The following is an 18,260-nucleotide window of genomic DNA, read 5'->3' on the forward strand; positions in this document are numbered from 1 at the left end:
AATAGAGCAGTCAAGACACAATTTTATATGAGCATAATTGGAGCATAATATGGTAAATTTTAGGACATTGTTCAAAAGCAATATATGCAATTTCAAAAGCATAATAGGCCCATGCTGCTAGTTATAATAATATTGAAGTGGTGGTGTCACTTATCAAATCAGGAGCAGATGTTAATACTGTTAAAATAGTGAGTTACTGTATGCAATGAATGTAATGGATGTTAATACATGTATCCATATCACATGTCTTGTGTACTATAATAGGATCAGTGGAGCCCACTTCACATGGCTGCTGGTTATAAGAATATTGGAGTAGTTGAGTCACTAATCAAATCAGGAGCAGATGTTAATGCTGTTGAAATAGTGAGTTACTGTATGTAATGAATGTAATGGATGTTAATACATGTATATATCCATATCACATGTCTTGTGTATACTATTATAGGATCAGTTAGCTCCACTGCACCTCACTAGTAATGCAATCACTGAAGTCGTAATTTGACATGAGTTTCTCACCCTCTTTTAATGTACATGCTAAAAAAGTTACCAAAGAAATGGATTTGTAGTTTGCTTTTAAGGACTTTAATTGTGTAAAGCCATAATTACAAGTAAGATATAAGTTGTAATGACATGGCTTTTGTAAAAGTATTTCAGCTTAATAGAGGGTTTCTGAAACCTCAACAATAAAGTGCCCATGCATGTGTACCTTACCATATTAGCAGCCACAATGCAGCTAAGCAGGGTGGGCCTGGAGTGTCATGGCCTATCCAATAATTTCTGTCTTTGAATAAAAATTAACATCAGCAGCCATCATGTGATTTATTATGACACCTTCATTGTCTACAGCACATGTAGATGAGTCATTTCATCCCCCAGGGTGTTTAAAATTTCCTACACGGAAATACGGATCAAGAAGTTGTTATTGTTAGCTACAGTATTCATGGTTTAATGAATCAGCTTTCTTCATTATGATATAGAACACACTATGCTCTTTTGTGCCTGATGTGCCAGAGAGCAATACACTAACTAAGATGGTATGATTAAGCCATTATGAGTTTAGTAGAGTAACTAAGTCGGTGTTGTAGATTTTATTGGGATTTTCAAATTCTAAAGATGGAGTAGCTAATTTTCGGTAAATTTTTGAGCTTATTAGGCTGAGGTCTAATTGTTTTCTGGCAGGGGATGATGAAGACTTTTAAAAGAAGAGGAGTTTCACTATGTAAAATAGCTACCTATTTGTACTATTTCATAATAGCAAATAGTCACTCTCCAGTAATGTTTCACCGTTTACCAAGGTTGTAAGACAAAAATTTAAGATTTTGCAATAACGTACTTTTCTTGCAAGACAATGCACGAATTTGAGCTATTTCTGCAGGAATTTTTCTTGCAAGAAAAGAGCTTTATACAGATTTTAGAGTGACAGTATAGATAGCATATAGTAAGTCTTCTTGCAGAACGTAGATGAATATTAGTCATTAAATAGTTGGCTTTTTTGAGTCACTTGATGCTTGTTTATTTTTATAAAAGGTTTGAGTAGGATGACAATCAAGACCTTTGATACTGGAAACATATTGGATAATTTTTTGTTGCTACAAATAAGAATGGGACATAGATTTGGATTGATATTCTGATTTGGCTTCAGCAATCATTAATTGGAGTTTTTCATGCGAGTTAATTACTTTAAGCTTTGTACTTTCAGTGCATGGGATGATTACTGTATGTAGTTTATTTTCATTGTACATCATCACTTTGATATTGTAGAATTAAGCCACTTAGGTTGATATTTGACAACTGGAAGAAGTGACTTCGTATACGTATGACCTACATGTGGGAGTGAGCAATTGCTAAGTTTTATAATAAAACAGTGATATACAAAAACAAAAATATACTTATAATGTCAGAGAAATGATACCATTACAATAGTGATATTCCCATTAACACTATTGATTAACAGAATGCCTGCCCTACAATATTAGTGATATTATTGTAATCTAGAATGGGTGATATTATTTGATACAATCAAGCAATAAAATTATAAGGAAAACTCTCTCAATTGAAAATTTCATCATTTTTTAAAAATTGATTTTTTGCTCGTCTGAATAAAGCAAATCTAATCCAAAACAGCCAAGCTGTAAAAAAGTGTGCGGCCCTCAGAAAGGCTATGGTGAAAAAAGATGTGAAATCCAAGGTGGCGGCCAAGAAATGGCTGTGATGGCAGGTTAATGGTAAAAATTTTAATAACGACAACTCAGGTAAATTTTGTGAAGCGGCACAAAAATTCACCTGAATTGTCGTTATTAAAATTTTTACCATTAACCTACCATCACAGCCATTTCTTGGCCGCCACCTTGGATTTCACATCTTTTTTCACCATAGCCTTTCTGAGGGCCGCACACTTTTTTTACAGCTTGGCTGTTTTGGATTAGATTTCATTTCTTTTTGTATTTGTATACCCCAAAGCCGGCCTATGGCCAGCTTTGGGACTTTTTTAACCTATGTTTTTTTTCTTTACTACAGGAAGAAGTAAAGATGAAGTAGATATACTTTAAACATTTTATCAGTAAATGTACAAATTATATATATAATACATATGTGACCGGATTTGCAAAAAGGGGCCTTCCACACACATCCAATTTGCCAACTTTGACAATTGATAACTTCAGATTGGAAAGAGCTATTGCCTTGAAATTTGGGCAGTGGTGATTTCTTTGTAGCTGAACTCTCTACAAGGCAAATTTTTCTAGCTGATCTCTCTACAGGGAGATTTGTTTGTAGCTGAACTATCTACAAGGTAACTTCTTCTAGCTGATCTCTCTACAGGGTGATTTGTTCGTAGCTGAATTCTGTACAGGTGATGTGTTTGCAGCTGAGCTCTTTACAAAATGGTTTCTTTGTAGCTGAACTCTCTACAAAGTAACTTCTTCTAACTGATCTTTCTACAGGGTGATTTGTTTGTAGCTGAACTATCTACAAGGTAATTTCTTCTAGCTGATCTCTCTACAGGGTGATTTGTTTGTAGCTGAATTCTGTACAGGTGATTTGTTTGCAGCTGAGCTCTTTACAAAATGGTTTCTTTGTAGCTGAACTCTCTAAAAGGTAACTTCTTCTAACTGATCTTTCTACAGGGTGATTTGTTTGTAGCTGAACTATCTACAAGGTAATATCTTCTAGCTTATCTCTCTACAGGGTGATTTGTTTGTAGCTGAATTCTGTACAGGTGATTTGTTTGCAGCTGAGCTCTTTACAGAATGGTTTCTTTGTAGCTGAACTCTCTACAAGGTAATTTCTTCTAGCTGATCTCTCTACAGGGAGATTTGTTTGTAGCTGAACTATCTACAAGGTAACTTCTTCTAGCTGATCTCTCTACAGGTTGATTTGTTCGTAGCTGAATTCTGTACAGGTGATTTGTTTGCAGCCGAGCTCTTTACAGAATGGTTTCTTTGTAGCTGAACTCTCTACAAAGTAACTTCTTCTAACTGATCTTTCTACAGGGTGATTTGTTTGTAGCTGAACTATCTACAAGGTAATATCTTCTAGCTGATCTCTCTACAGGGTGATTTGTTTGTAGCTGAATTCTGTACAGGTGATTTGTTTGCAGCTGAGCTCTTTACAGAATGGTTTCTTTGTAGCTGAACTCTCTACAAGGTAATTTCTTCTAGCTGATCTCTCTACAGGGAGATTTGTTTGTAGCTGAACTATCTACAAGGTAACTTCTTCTAGCTGATCTTTCTACAGGGTGATTTGTTTGTAGCTGAATTCTGTACAGGTGATTTGTTTGCAGCTGAGCTCTTTACAGAATGGTTTCTTTGTAGCTGAACTCTCTACAAGGTAACTTCTTCTAGCTGATCTCTCTACAGGGTGATTTGTTTGTAGCTGAACGATCTACAAGGTAACTTCTTCTAGCTGATCTCTCTACAGGGTGGTTTCTTTGTAGCTGAACTCTCTAAAAGGTAACTTCTTCTAACTGATCTTTCTACAGGGCAATTTGTTTGTGGCTGTATTTTCTACAGGGTGATTTGTTTGCAGCTGAACTCTCTACATGGTGGTTTCTTTGTAGCTGAACTCTCTACAAAGTAATTTCTTCTAGCTGATCTCTCTACAGGGTGATTTGTTTGTAGCTGAATTCTGTACAGGTGATTTGTTTGCAGCTGAACTCTTCTCTTTACAGAATGGTTTCTTTGTAGCTGAACTCTCTACAAGGTAACTTCTTCTAACTGATCTTTCTACAGGGCAATTTGTTCGTGGCAGAATTTTCTACAGGGTGATTTCTTTGCAGCTGAACTCTCTACATGGTGGTTTCTTTGTAGCTGAACTCTCTACAAGGTAACTTCTTCTAGCTGATCTCTCTACAGGGAGATTTGTTTGTAGCTGAACTCTCTACAGGTGATTTGTTTAAAGCTGAACTCTCTAAATGATAGTTTCTTTGTAGCTGACTCTCTACAAGTTAACTTCTTCTAGCTGATCTCTCTACATGGTGATTTGTTTGTAGCTGAATTCTGTATAGGTGATTTGTTTGCAGCTGAGCTCTTTAAATAATGGTTTCTTTGTAGCTGAACTCTCTCAAGGTAACTTCTTCTAGCTGATGTCTTTACACGGTCACTAGTTTGTAGCTGAATTCTCTACATGGTGGTTTCTTTGTAACTGAACTCTCTACAAGGTAACTTTTTCTAGCTCATCTTTCTACAGGGTGATTTATTTGTAGCTGAATTCTTTACAGGTGATTTGTTTGCAGCTGAGCTCTTTAAAGAATGGTTTCTTTGTAGCTGAACTCTCTACAAGGTACCTTCTTCTAGCTGATGTCTCTACAAGGTCACTAGTTTGTAGCTGAGCTCTCTACATGGTGGTTTTTTTGTAACTGAACTCTCTACAAGGTGACCTCTTCTAGCTGATCTTTCTACAGTGTGATTTGTTTGAAGCCGAACTCTCTACAAGGTAACTTCTTCTAGCTGATCTCTCTACAGGGAGATTTGTTTGTAGCTGAACTCTCTACATGATGGTTTCTTTGTAGCTGAACTCTCTACAAGGTAACTTCTTCTAGCTGATCTCTCTACAGGGTGATTTGTTTGTAGCTGAATTCTGTACAGGTGATTTGTTTGCAGCTGAGCTCTTTACAAAATGGTTTCTTTGTAGCTGAACTCTCTAAAAGGTAACTTCTTCTAACTGATCTTTCTACAGGGTGATTTGTTTGTAGCTGAACTATCTACAAGGTAATATCTTCTAGCTTATCTCTCTACAGGGTGATTTGTTTGTAGCTGAATTCTGTACAGGTGATTTGTTTGCAGCTGAGCTCTTTACAGAATGGTTTCTTTGTAGCTGAACTCTCTACAAGGTAATTTCTTCTAGCTGATCTCTCTACAGGGAGATTTGTTTGTAGCTGAACTATCTACAAGGTAACTTCTTCTAGCTGATCTCTCTACAGGTTGATTTGTTCGTAGCTGAATTCTGTACAGGTGATTTGTTTGCAGCCGAGCTCTTTACAGAATGGTTTCTTTGTAGCTGAACTCTCTACAAAGTAACTTCTTCTAACTGATCTTTCTACAGGGTGATTTGTTTGTAGCTGAACTATCTACAAGGTAATATCTTCTAGCTGATCTCTCTACAGGGTGATTTGTTTGTAGCTGAATTCTGTACAGGTGATTTGTTTGCAGCTGAGCTCTTTACAGAATGGTTTCTTTGTAGCTGAACTCTCTACAAGGTAATTTCTTCTAGCTGATCTCTCTACAGGGAGATTTGTTTGTAGCTGAACTATCTACAAGGTAACTTCTTCTAGCTGATCTTTCTACAGGGTGATTTGTTTGTAGCTGAATTCTGTACAGGTGATTTGTTTGCAGCTGAGCTCTTTACAGAATGGTTTCTTTGTAGCTGAACTCTCTACAAGGTAACTTCTTCTAGCTGATCTCTCTACAGGGTGATTTGTTTGTAGCTGAACGATCTACAAGGTAACTTCTTCTAGCTGATCTCTCTACAGGGTGGTTTCTTTGTAGCTGAACTCTCTAAAAGGTAACTTCTTCTAACTGATCTTTCTACAGGGCAATTTGTTTGTGGCTGTATTTTCTACAGGGTGATTTGTTTGCAGCTGAACTCTCTACATGGTGGTTTCTTTGTAGCTGAACTCTCTACAAAGTAATTTCTTCTAGCTGATCTCTCTACAGGGTGATTTGTTTGTAGCTGAATTCTGTACAGGTGATTTGTTTGCAGCTGAACTCTTCTCTTTACAGAATGGTTTCTTTGTAGCTGAACTCTCTACAAGGTAACTTCTTCTAACTGATCTTTCTACAGGGCAATTTGTTCGTGGCAGAATTTTCTACAGGGTGATTTCTTTGCAGCTGAACTCTCTACATGGTGGTTTCTTTGTAGCTGAACTCTCTACAAGGTAACTTCTTCTAGCTGATCTCTCTACAGGGAGATTTGTTTGTAGCTGAACTCTCTACAGGTGATTTGTTTAAAGCTGAACTCTCTAAATGATAGTTTCTTTGTAGCTGACTCTCTACAAGTTAACTTCTTCTAGCTGATCTCTCTACATGGTGATTTGTTTGTAGCTGAATTCTGTATAGGTGATTTGTTTGCAGCTGAGCTCTTTAAATAATGGTTTCTTTGTAGCTGAACTCTCTCAAGGTAACTTCTTCTAGCTGATGTCTTTACACGGTCACTAGTTTGTAGCTGAATTCTCTACATGGTGGTTTCTTTGTAACTGAACTCTCTACAAGGTAACTTTTTCTAGCTCATCTTTCTACAGGGTGATTTATTTGTAGCTGAATTCTTTACAGGTGATTTGTTTGCAGCTGAGCTCTTTAAAGAATGGTTTCTTTGTAGCTGAACTCTCTACAAGGTACCTTCTTCTAGCTGATGTCTCTACAAGGTCACTAGTTTGTAGCTGAGCTCTCTACATGGTGGTTTTTTTGTAACTGAACTCTCTACAAGGTGACCTCTTCTAGCTGATCTTTCTACAGTGTGATTTGTTTGAAGCCGAACTCTCTACAAGGTAACTTCTTCTAGCTGATCTCTCTACAGGGAGATTTGTTTGTAGCTGAACTCTCTACATGATGGTTTCTTTGTAGCTGAACTCTCTACAAGGTAACTTCTTCTAGCTAATCTCTCTACAGGGAGATTTGTTTGTAGCTGAACTCTCTACATGATGGTTTCTTTGTAGCTGAACTCTTTGCAAGGTAACTTCTTCTATTGATCTCTCCACAGGGCGATTTGTTTGTAGCTGAACTCTCTACATGGTGGTTTCTTTGTAGCTGAACTCTACAAGGTGATTTTTTCTAGCTGAACTATCTCTTTCCATAGTTGCATGAACTCCCTACAAGGTAACTTCTTCTAGCTGATCTCTCTACAGGGTGACTTGTGTGTAGTTGATCTCTATACAGGTTTCTTATTTCTAGCTGATCTCTTGAATTCTCTTCAGGGTGACTGCTCTATTAGGATGACTGCTCTATTAGAGTATCTCGATCTCGCACTTGCCGCACTAAGTTGGATTTCGTGTTATAACTCCGTTGCTTTAAGTCTGATTCTTCTACACCATTGATGAGCCTTTCTAAGATGATTACTCCATCTGTACAACGATTTTCAAAGCATTACCCTAAGCGGTTTATCTGGTAGGCGTGGCAAGCAGTCGTTTTTTATTAGCTGATCTCGATTGCGTAATTGTTACACACTGTTGGTTTTTTCGTTGTATCTTCCTGGTTTTTAGCTCGATTTCTTTCAAACCACGAGAGGTTTGAGGTTCAATAGTTTACCTATTCACCCACCGATTTTCAGCTTCTTCCCATACGCGGTTTACCCTGTAGGCGTGACAACATATTGGTGTTATTTTTCGTGAATAATCGCTCATAACTCTTTGCCTGTTTATCGTATTCCAGCCAAAGTTGGTACCGAGATGCGCCTTTATATCCCCCTTCTGTGTGCCAAATTTCAAGGCAATCGGATATGGCGTTCGAGTTTTATAGCAGTGTTTGTAAGTGTGCGACAAGAAAATGAAAAATAAGAAGAAGAAAAAACGAAGAAACTGAGCCAATTTTTGAAGTCGCATATCTCGGGAACGCGCGAAGAGATTTCGTTCGAATTTGGAATGTGGAGTGCTGCAGTTGGAGGGAATGTCCACACCAAAAATGGTCTTGTTTCATCAAGGAAGCACAGAGCTACGGAGGTGCGAAAATTGCGTTTTCTTTCTTGCTGTCAATATACTCACGGGTGTTACGCGCCGGCTTCTTGGGCCGCACGACACACTACCGTGTGTCTTGATATTAAATTTTCTACACTTTTGTGATGTAGAATTCCAGAATTATAGGATTTTAAAAGCATGATAAGAATACTTGGGCATCAACGGGAATTGTTAGTGGAAGAGGATGCAACTCTTCTTATTTAGCTAAAAGGATTCTAAGAATGAGATCTTACTGGTATTACATTTTGTAGCTGAAAACTGCTAATATATACTCTAATAGAGCATTCTAATATAGCAATAATCATTTTGTCTTATCTTCTGCTAAATAAAGGGATGGAACTGTCCATTGTGAAACATGAGTATCTCATATACATACTACTACATGTACATCTTTTACAAGTCTCAAAAAGGCTACTATACTGTATAGGTAGATCTCTATAGCTAAGCGCTAAAAGCTTTTCTTGAAATAGACTATATTACTGTAATGAGTATAAATAACTTCACCTATTACTTAGAAGGCAGTTTTAAAGAAGTGACTTATAACAACTACTGATGCATGTTTAGGTAAAAAGCAGGTAATGAACTTTATTGGAATATATGAGACTAAAATTAAAATAATAGGTAAATTTTTAAGGGAGGAATAATTGGAGCATATTAGGCTCAGGCCTAATTGTTTCCTGATTGAGACTTTTAAAAGGAGAGGGTTTTCACTCTATAAAATACAGTAGCTACCTATTTGTAATGTTTCATAGCAATTAGTCACTCTCCAGTAATGTTTCACTGTTTACTGAGGAAAACCTGTCTTGTAAGAAAAAAAATGTAAGACTTTGTGAAAGAATAATATTTTTGCAATTCCTTGACAATCATGTACAATTCATGTACATGTACAATTCCTTGACAATCCCTAATAGAGCAGTCAATGGAACTGCAATGGAACACTCAAATGAATTGTTATATCAGTATTCCTATATTCCAAAATTATTGCTGGCAAATTAGCACATTCCTAAATATCATACCAGTAGCATTTATAAAACTTTGAGTACATCATAAGCCAACAACAGTATAATATGGTAATCACAATAAATAGTAGAGTAAATACCTTGTAATTATTAATCTTGCATACTTAAGTATATAATCAGTGATGTAATTATATGTAAACACTTTTGATACAACCAGCACAATGATACCATCCTAATATAAGCTAAAGATTTACTGTTTGCTTATGTCTTATCAGCATAAGTAAAATACCTGCTAATGATTTCACTTCATTGGGTTTGAACTGTTCAAGGTCTTTAGCCTCTGTAGCTAGTAGCTAAAGAAATCATTACAGATTAGTTAAGATGCAGAGAAATAGGGGGCAGAAGAGTATCTTTCCCTCGCTTTAAACTCCCTTTGAAAAGTGGAGAGGCCATGCCCACTTGCTTATTACAATGCCAATGCCCAGAAGCTAAGTACAGCAACTATTCTACTAATACTGACTCACATAGTATTCCATTCTTGTATAACTTTGGTTACCTCTTAAATCAATGCAAGGTAAGTTGGCTTATGACTTAAAAAGGTAGTGTACACGATTGAGATACTCTAATAGTGCAGCCACCCAGCAAATAGAACTTTGATCGGAATGATTGTAAGTTGGCTCTACTGTGCAATTCATTCAATCTATCTGCATTAAACGTTCTATACATAGTAAAGTGTATGAGACATGTATCTAGTGCTTTCATTTTCTAATGTATCTACTTGAACAATATCTTTATGATAGTGATGTTATAGTAGTATCTTATTCTTGTACACATCTACCACTGAAAATGCTCTAATGTTTAATATCAAATTGTTCAGATTTCAAATTCTTTCTGTGGTGATTTTTCCTGTGGTGGCATGCCCCCATACACCACATGCTTTGCAGGCTAGTGCATTTTTGCATAGTAAAATGCAGTTAGATATTTTCAAGAACTTAGCCCCCATATTATGGAGTACTGTTCTCTACCCTTCAATTGGTTTACACACATCATTACAACATCTGAATTTTGTTTCAAACAGTATGGCAGTACTTTAAGCAGGGATCACTCCAAAAATGACAGGCATTGTATAAAATTCTGCCTTTAAAAGTCATCCTAGAGATATCTTAATTGCCAAAAATCACCTCATATCTAGGTGTTAATTTTTCATATTAACAAGTTAATTTTCCACCTTATTAACACTTTCCTTGAGCAGAATATTTACAATTTACACGCCACATAATCTTTACACTACTGTGAAAAGTATTTGACAACCAGTAGATATTTGTGATTTCACAATGGGTTCAAGACCACGCTCATTAAAAATCTAGGTTGATTAATAACTATTGAGAACAGAGATCATACCTCTGAACAATCTATGTATTGAAACACGATGACCTAACCTGCTTGAAAATAAGGAATATTGACCTTGATAGATGCGAGGTTTTAAATACTCTAATACAGTAATCACCCTAATAAAACAGTCACACAACGCATACTCATATAAACAAACTAGTATATGTGACCGGATTTGCGAAAAGGTACCTTTTCCACACATTTGACATACCAGCAAACAAAATGATGTAACACTTGACTCCTTATACTGATTAAGTTGCCATTAGTATCAAAATGTAGTCAGATACTGTAGCTACATGCATTGAAAAGTTCAAGCAATTATATGCCATGATCAAAAAGTTATGAAGCTTTAAAGTTCACAAAATGGGTCAAATTTTGTGTGTGAAAAAGGTACCTTTTCGCAAATCCGGTCACATATTAATTTACAAATGAAGTAGGGATCCAAGTGATAATAGTAATGAAACAAGAGAGGAATAATAGTATTACAAAATAGTTTGCCTACTTTAGCATTTAACAAATATGTACCAGTTTCTTCTAGGTCCATGACCATGAAAGAGTCCAAGAAGGTGCCAATAGCAGCAGTTGAAGACAAAGGGTAGATTACTGCTGCATTGCACCTACAATAAAGGGAGATTTCCACCACCCTCACTGATTTGTTAGGGAAGGTCAAAGTTTCATAGCAATTGGCACAACACGTTTACTCCAACACACAGAGCCAATGAATCAAACACTTTTACAGCATTTTTCCATACATCAAAAGGATGTGGTCTTCCCAATAAGCAACATGCTTTATACAATTTGAACTGGATATTGTTGACAGCTTTTAATAAGACATTTGGTTTAACAATTCTTCTAAATTTAACTGTTCACCTCATCGAAGGTGGTTTCGTGTACATTTACTTGACCCCATTTTGTTGAAAATGTTGTCCGGTACCTACTTTTGGTAATGAATCACTTGAATCGTGTTAGCAGTGGAACCAAGTGCTATCATAAGAAATCCATATCAGTGCTATTTATTAAAAAGAAATTCTCATTAGATACAGCAGCTAGTATAGATACAGCAGCTAGTATTGATAAGGACTTCTTGTCTTCACTTGACATTGTTATATATTGTAGACCTTGTATGACTGATCATGTAACCAGCTTTCCATCTTGCTCAATACTTTAGAGCTACCAACAAATCAATACTTGCCAGGAACCTCCATACCCCCTTTTAGTAGATCTCTTCAATACTGGTACCTTACAGTTATAGTTATAATGCAAGTAATAAAGCCACCACGTTATAAAAATTAAAAATATGGTGTGAAACATAGCCTACCATCATTGAACAGTCAAGTACAGATGCAGCACATCTGTCACTTGGGTTACCCTCCTCTAAACAGCTCTTCCCTGATCACACATGTGGAATCATTAAATATGGATTATGTAACTGTTGTATTAGAGTATCTTGATAGCCACTTGCATTCGTCTATAGTCTTATGGTTTTACAATTCTACGATGATCCTCAGACATTATACTCTCTGTTTAGAGGATGATTTGTTTTTTGGCTAGGTGGTGAAGTAGGTTTATAAGTAGTTAGTGTAGTCATCAATAAACAGTAAATTATAGTGAGTGTTAATTTTTGCCTGTAAAATATTTGGCATAACAGGTGCAATTTTTGTGAAGTGGACACTATAAATAACATAGAATTAGGTCAAAAGATTGAGATACTCTAGTAGAACAGTCACATGCAATAACATTATTAGCCGTACACAGCTAATAGTTATTAAGGGAAGTACAAATAGTGTTTTAAGATGGAATAGCTACTTATTAATCTACAACAAAAGCTACAATTACAACTAACCTAACAATTGAAGGTTTCTAAAAACCCTTAAAATAATCCTCGTGCATGTGTACCTCACCAGCTAAAGTTATTTTGGCTCTCTTTGGCTATATGGATTTTAATACATGTATATATCCATATCACATATCTTGTGTACTATTATAGGATCAGTGGACTCCACTTCACATGGCTGCTCAATGTAATATTGTTGGAGTAGTTGAGTCACTAATCAAATCAGGAGCAGATGTTAATGTTGTTGGCAAGGTGAGTTACTCTGTACGGTAGGTGTTGTGGGTGTTGGTGCATGTATCCATATCACATGTCTTGTGTACTATAATAGGATCATTGAACTCCACTGTACCTCACTAGAAATATTAATAATGCAATTACTGAAATCTATTGAAATACATGTATGCACCACAAATTTATTCAATTCAACACAGCTACGGAATCAGAAAATTGAGGCACAATATACAGTAGCTTGGTGACTTGAGAGTAGAAGAATTTCAGTTTTGGCTCATTTCCCACAACCATTTGTTGAAAGTGAATTGCTTTCCCCTTGTTAAATATTGAACTTTTGGTTGTCATAATTTGACATGAGTTTCTCACCCTCTTTTAACACACATGCTAAAAATATTATTACTAAAGAAATGGATTTGTAATTTGCTTTTAAGGACTTTAATTGTGTAAAGCCATAATTACAAGTAAGCAGTGTTGGTACAGTTACTTTTTATAGTTACATATTACATATTACTTGCTATAGAACTATTTAGTTACAGTTACATATTACCCAAAAAATAAATTAACTATAATAATATTACATATTATATTACTTTGTGTCCACAGCCTTAAGCTGTCACGTGTGAAACTACCACCATATTATGTGACATGATTTCATTGTTGTGCAATGTGCAATTCTTGGTTATAAGTAAGATGCTGGTGAATAAGCTTCATTCAGTAGGTTTCATTACTTCGTTGTAGCTAGGCATTTCTCAGTGGATTACTAACGAGATTAGTAACTTCATTACTTGTAGTAATCTTTATGATAGTGATGTTATAGTAGTATCTTATTCTAGTACACATCTACCATTGAAAATGCTCTAATATAAAATTATTCAGATTTCAAATTCTTTCTGTGGGGATTTTTCCTGTGGTGGAATTCCCCCATATGCCACATGCTTCGTATGCTAGTACATTTTTGCAGAGTAAAATGCAGTTAAATATTTTCGAGAACTTAACCCCTATATTATGGAGTACTGTTCTCTACACCTTAATTGGTTTACACACATCATTACAACATCTGAATTTTGTTTCAAACAGTATGACAGTACTTTAAGCAGGGATTGCTCCGAAGATGACAAGCATTGCCTAAAATTCTGCCTTTAAAAGTCATCCTAGAGATCTCTGATGTGCCAAAAATCACCTCATATCTGGGTGTTAATTTTGTAAGTTAATTTTCCATATTAACACTTTCCTTGAGCAGAATATTTACAATTTACATGCCACATAATCTTTACACTACTGTGAAAAGTATTTGACACCCAGTAGATACTTGTAATTCCACTATGGGTTCAAGACCATGCTAATTAAAAATCTATGTTGATTAATAACTATCGAGAACGGAGATCACACCTCTGAACAATCTATGTACTGGAACACGATGACCTAATCCACTTATTAGTCTAGCTGTATTTATAATGATATCACAGTTAAAATAAGGAATATTGACCTTGGTAGATGCAAGGCTTGAAATACTCTAATACAGCAATCACCCTAATAGAACAGTCACACAACGCATAATCATATAAACAAACTAGTCTTTTAATTTACAAATGAAGTAGGGATCCAAGTGATAATAGTAATGAAACAAGAGAGGAGTGATGGTAGTACAGCATAGTTTGCCTGCTTTAGCATTTAACAAAATATGTACCAGTTTCTTCTTGGACCATGACCATGAAAGGGTCCAAGAAGGTGTCAATAGCAGGAGTTGAAGACAAAGGGTAGATAACTGCTGTGTTGCACCTATGGAGCTTTCCACCACCCTGCACCCTAACTGATTTATTAGGGAAGGTCAAAGTTTCATAGTAATTGGCACAACACGTTTACTCCAACACACAGAGCCAATGAATCAAACACTTTTACAGCATTTTTCCATACATCAAAAGGATGTGGTCTTCCCAATGAGCAACATGCTTTATGCAATTTGAACTGGATATTGTTGGCAGCTTTTAATGAGATATTTGGTTTAACAATTCTTCTAAATTTAACTGTTCACTTTAGCGATGGTGGTTTCATGTACATTTACTTGGCCAGCCAGACACCGTTTTGTTGAAAATGTTGTCCAGTACCTACTTTTGGTAATGAATCACTTGAATTGTGTTAGCAGTGCAACCAAGTACAACTTTCTCTAGATCTTTCATCAGGGTTCTACACATAGTACAAGCCTGTCATAAGAAATCCATATCAGTACTATTTATTAAAAAGAAATTCTCATTAATTGGTTGACTTAACAGAACCCTGTTGCAAGATCTAGAGAAAGTTGTAATTAATGAGAATTGCTCTTTTACAAATAGTACTGATATGGATTACTTATGAACATGTACTGTGTGTGTGTGATAAAACAGAATAAGGAGATCTATCCAATTAACCTAATATATTGATGGCTCAAACAATTATCTACAGTTCACTATCACCGTCATTGTTGTCACCTAAGACCCTCTATAATGCTACCATTTCTGGCAGTGATTTTGTGAATCACTCAGCTTTTATCATCATTAGTTTTATGTTGTGGATGAGAATAGCAAACTATTGCCCTGTTCTAGTGGCCTTATTGAAAGCTTGATATAGATACAGCAGCTAATATTGATATGGATTTCTTGTCTTTACTCGACATCGTTATATGTGGCTGAATTTGACAAACAAAGCTTCCACACACATCCAGTTTTACGATGTGTTGAAGGACCATAACCTAATGTAGGAGTATATGCCATCAGTTTCAAATTATGACGTGTTATTTCACAATCCTATGGAAGGATTATGTGAAAATGTTAGAGTAGCAACTTACTGAGTAGTCAAGTAACAGTTGGTTAAAGTCAGAGATCAGGTGTGTGTGGAAGCCTTGTTTTGTCAAATTCGGTCACATATATAGACCTTGCCTCATTACCTTGTATGATTGATCACGCAAACAGCTGTTTCTTCTGTAGGCTCGGCAAAAGTAGCTGGTTTTCTTGTGATAATACTAGTACCATGGCAACTATGCATCCTCACATTGCAAAATAATTGTGCTCATTAAATCACTCCACGTGAAAAATGCATAGTGATCAAGACACACGGTAGTGTGTCGTGCGGCCCAAGAAGCCGGCGCGCCACACCCGTGAGTATATTGACAGGAAGAACGAAAACGTCATTTTCACACCTTTGTATCTCAGTGATCACTTATCCAATTAGAACTAAATTTGTTACACAGTTGCACGCCAGCCAGGGGAGGCTACATTCCAAGTTTAAAGGAAATCGCTCCAGCCATTTCCGAGATACAAACTGCCAAAGTTTCGTTTTTTTTTCTTGGTTTTTTTTTTTCTTGGTTTTTTTTTTCTTCTTCTTCGTCTTTTCGCACACTTGCAAAAATTGCTATAACAAGCAAACGCGTACTCCGATCGCCATGAAATTTGGCACACAGAAAGGGAGTCCAAAGGCGAATCCTAGCATCAAATTTGGTACAAATCCGATGAATGGTTCAGGAGTTATGACCGATTATTCGCGTAAAACAAGATCGATTTGTTGTCACGACTACAGGGTAAACCGCTTCATGGAATGAGTTGAAAATTGCTATGCAGATGGAGTAACCATCGTAGGAGTGCCTTTTGGTGGTTTAAAAGGAATAGAGATAAAGACCATGGAGATAGGACACAAAACCCAACCTGTGTCACAATTACGCGATCGATTTTTATGAATAAAAAAGTATTAGTTTTCACGCCTACTAGGCAAACCGCTTAGAGCAATGAGCTGAAAATCGGTGTATAGCTGGAATAATCTGCATAGAAAGTCCTTGCAGTAGTACAGAAGAATCGGATTACAAACCACTGAGTTATGATTCTAAAGCTAACTCCGTGTAGCAAATGCGAAATCGAGATACTCTAATAGAACAGTCACCCTAATAGAGCATTCAGCTAATTTATTTACTCCATTATAGAATTTTATTACATCACAAGTTATTCTGTAGGGAGTTCAGCTGCAAACAGTTAATCTTATAGACAGTTCAGCAAGAAGCAAGTCACCATGTGAAGAGTTAAGCAAATATATCACTATAGAGATTCAGAACATTACAAGTCACACTGAAGAAAGTTCAGCTATAAACAAGTCATGCACCCTGTAGAGAATTCAGCTACAATTAAGTCACTCTCTAGAGAATTCAGCTACACAGAATTCAGCTACACACAAGTCACTGTGGAGAGAGTTCAGCTACAAACAAATTACCATGTAGAGAGATCAGCTACAAATAAAACACTTTGCAGTGTTCAGCTACAACAAATCAACCTTTAGAGTGATCAGCAATGAACAAATCAACACAAATCTACCTGTAGAGAGATAAGCTAGAAACAAATCACCCTGTAGAGAGTTCAGCTACAAAAAATCACCCTGTAGAGACATCAACTAGAAACTAGACACAATGTAAGGAGTTCAGCTACAAGCAATCACCCTGTAGAGAGTTCAGCTAAAACAAATCAACCTGCAGAGAGATCAGCTACAAACAAATCACCTTATAGACAGTTCAGCTACAAACAAATTACCCTGTAGAGAGATCGGCTACAAACAATCAACCTGCAGAGAGATCAGCTACACACAAATCAACTTGTAGAGAGATCAGCTACAAACAAATCACCCTGTAGAGAGATCAGCTAGAAACTAGACACAATGTAAGGAGTTCAGCTACAAGCAAATCACCCTGTAGAGAGTTCAGCTACAAACACACCAACCTGTAGAGCGATCAGCTAGAAACAAATCACCCTGAAGAGAGGTCAGCTACAAAAAATCACCCTGTAGAGATATCAGCTAGAAACAAATCACCCTGAAGAGAGGTCAGCTACAAAAAATCATCTTGTAGAGAGATCAACTACAAACAAAACACTTTGCAGAGAGTTCAGCTACAAACAAATCAACCTTTAGAGCGATCAGCAACAAACAAATCAACCTGTAGAGAAATCATCTAGAAACAAATCAACCTGCAGAGAGATCAGCTACAAACAAATCAGCTTGTAGAGAGATCAGTTACACACAAATCAACCTGTAGAGAGATAAGCTAGAAACAAATCACCCTGTAGAGAGTTCAGCTAAAACAAATCAATCTGCAGAGAGATCAGCTACAAACAAATCACCTTATAGATAGTTCAGCTACAAACAAATTACCTTGTAGAGAGATCGGCTACAAATAAATCACCCTGCAGAGAGATCAGCTACACACAAATCAACTTGTATAGAGATCAGCTACAAACAAATCACCCTGTAGAGAGATCAGCTACAAACTAGACACAATGTAAGGAGTTCAGCTACAAGCAAATTACCCTGTAGAGAGTTCATCTACAAACAAATCAGCCTGTAGAGCAATCAGCTAGAAACAAATCACCCCGAAGAGAGGTCAGCTACAAAAAATCACCCTGTAGAGAGAAACAAATCACCCTGAAGCGAGGTCAGCTACAAGCAAAACACTTTACAGAGAGTTCAGCTACAAACAAATCAACTTTTAGAGTGATCAGCAACAAACAAATCAACTTGTAGAGAGATCAGCTACAAACAAATCAACCTGCAGAGAGATCAGCTACAAACAAATCAGCTTGTAGAGAGACCAGTTACACACAAATCAACCTGTAGAGAGATAAGCTAGAAACAAATCACCCTGCAGAGAGTTCAGCTACAAGCAAAACACCCT

General features: G+C 36.5%; 1 protein-coding gene across 1 annotated transcript in view; it reads left to right on the top strand.

Moving 5' to 3' along the window:
* Positions 1 to 270: 270 nt before the first annotated feature.
* LOC136254098 (ankyrin-1-like) overlaps positions 271 to 18,260 on the top strand; it is a 61,811-nt gene continuing 43,821 nt past the window's right edge. Inside the window, exons 1-2 of the mRNA XM_066046757.1 lie at positions 271 to 363; positions 12,503 to 12,601. Coding sequence (XP_065902829.1) covers positions 286 to 363; positions 12,503 to 12,601 — 177 coding nt within the window. The 5' untranslated portion in view covers positions 271 to 285. The remainder of the gene's footprint in view (positions 364 to 12,502; positions 12,602 to 18,260) is intronic.

This window comes from Dysidea avara, chromosome 4 (genome assembly GCF_963678975.1).
Source record: "Dysidea avara chromosome 4, odDysAvar1.4, whole genome shotgun sequence".
Lineage (NCBI taxonomy): Eukaryota > Metazoa > Porifera > Demospongiae > Dictyoceratida > Dysideidae > Dysidea > Dysidea avara.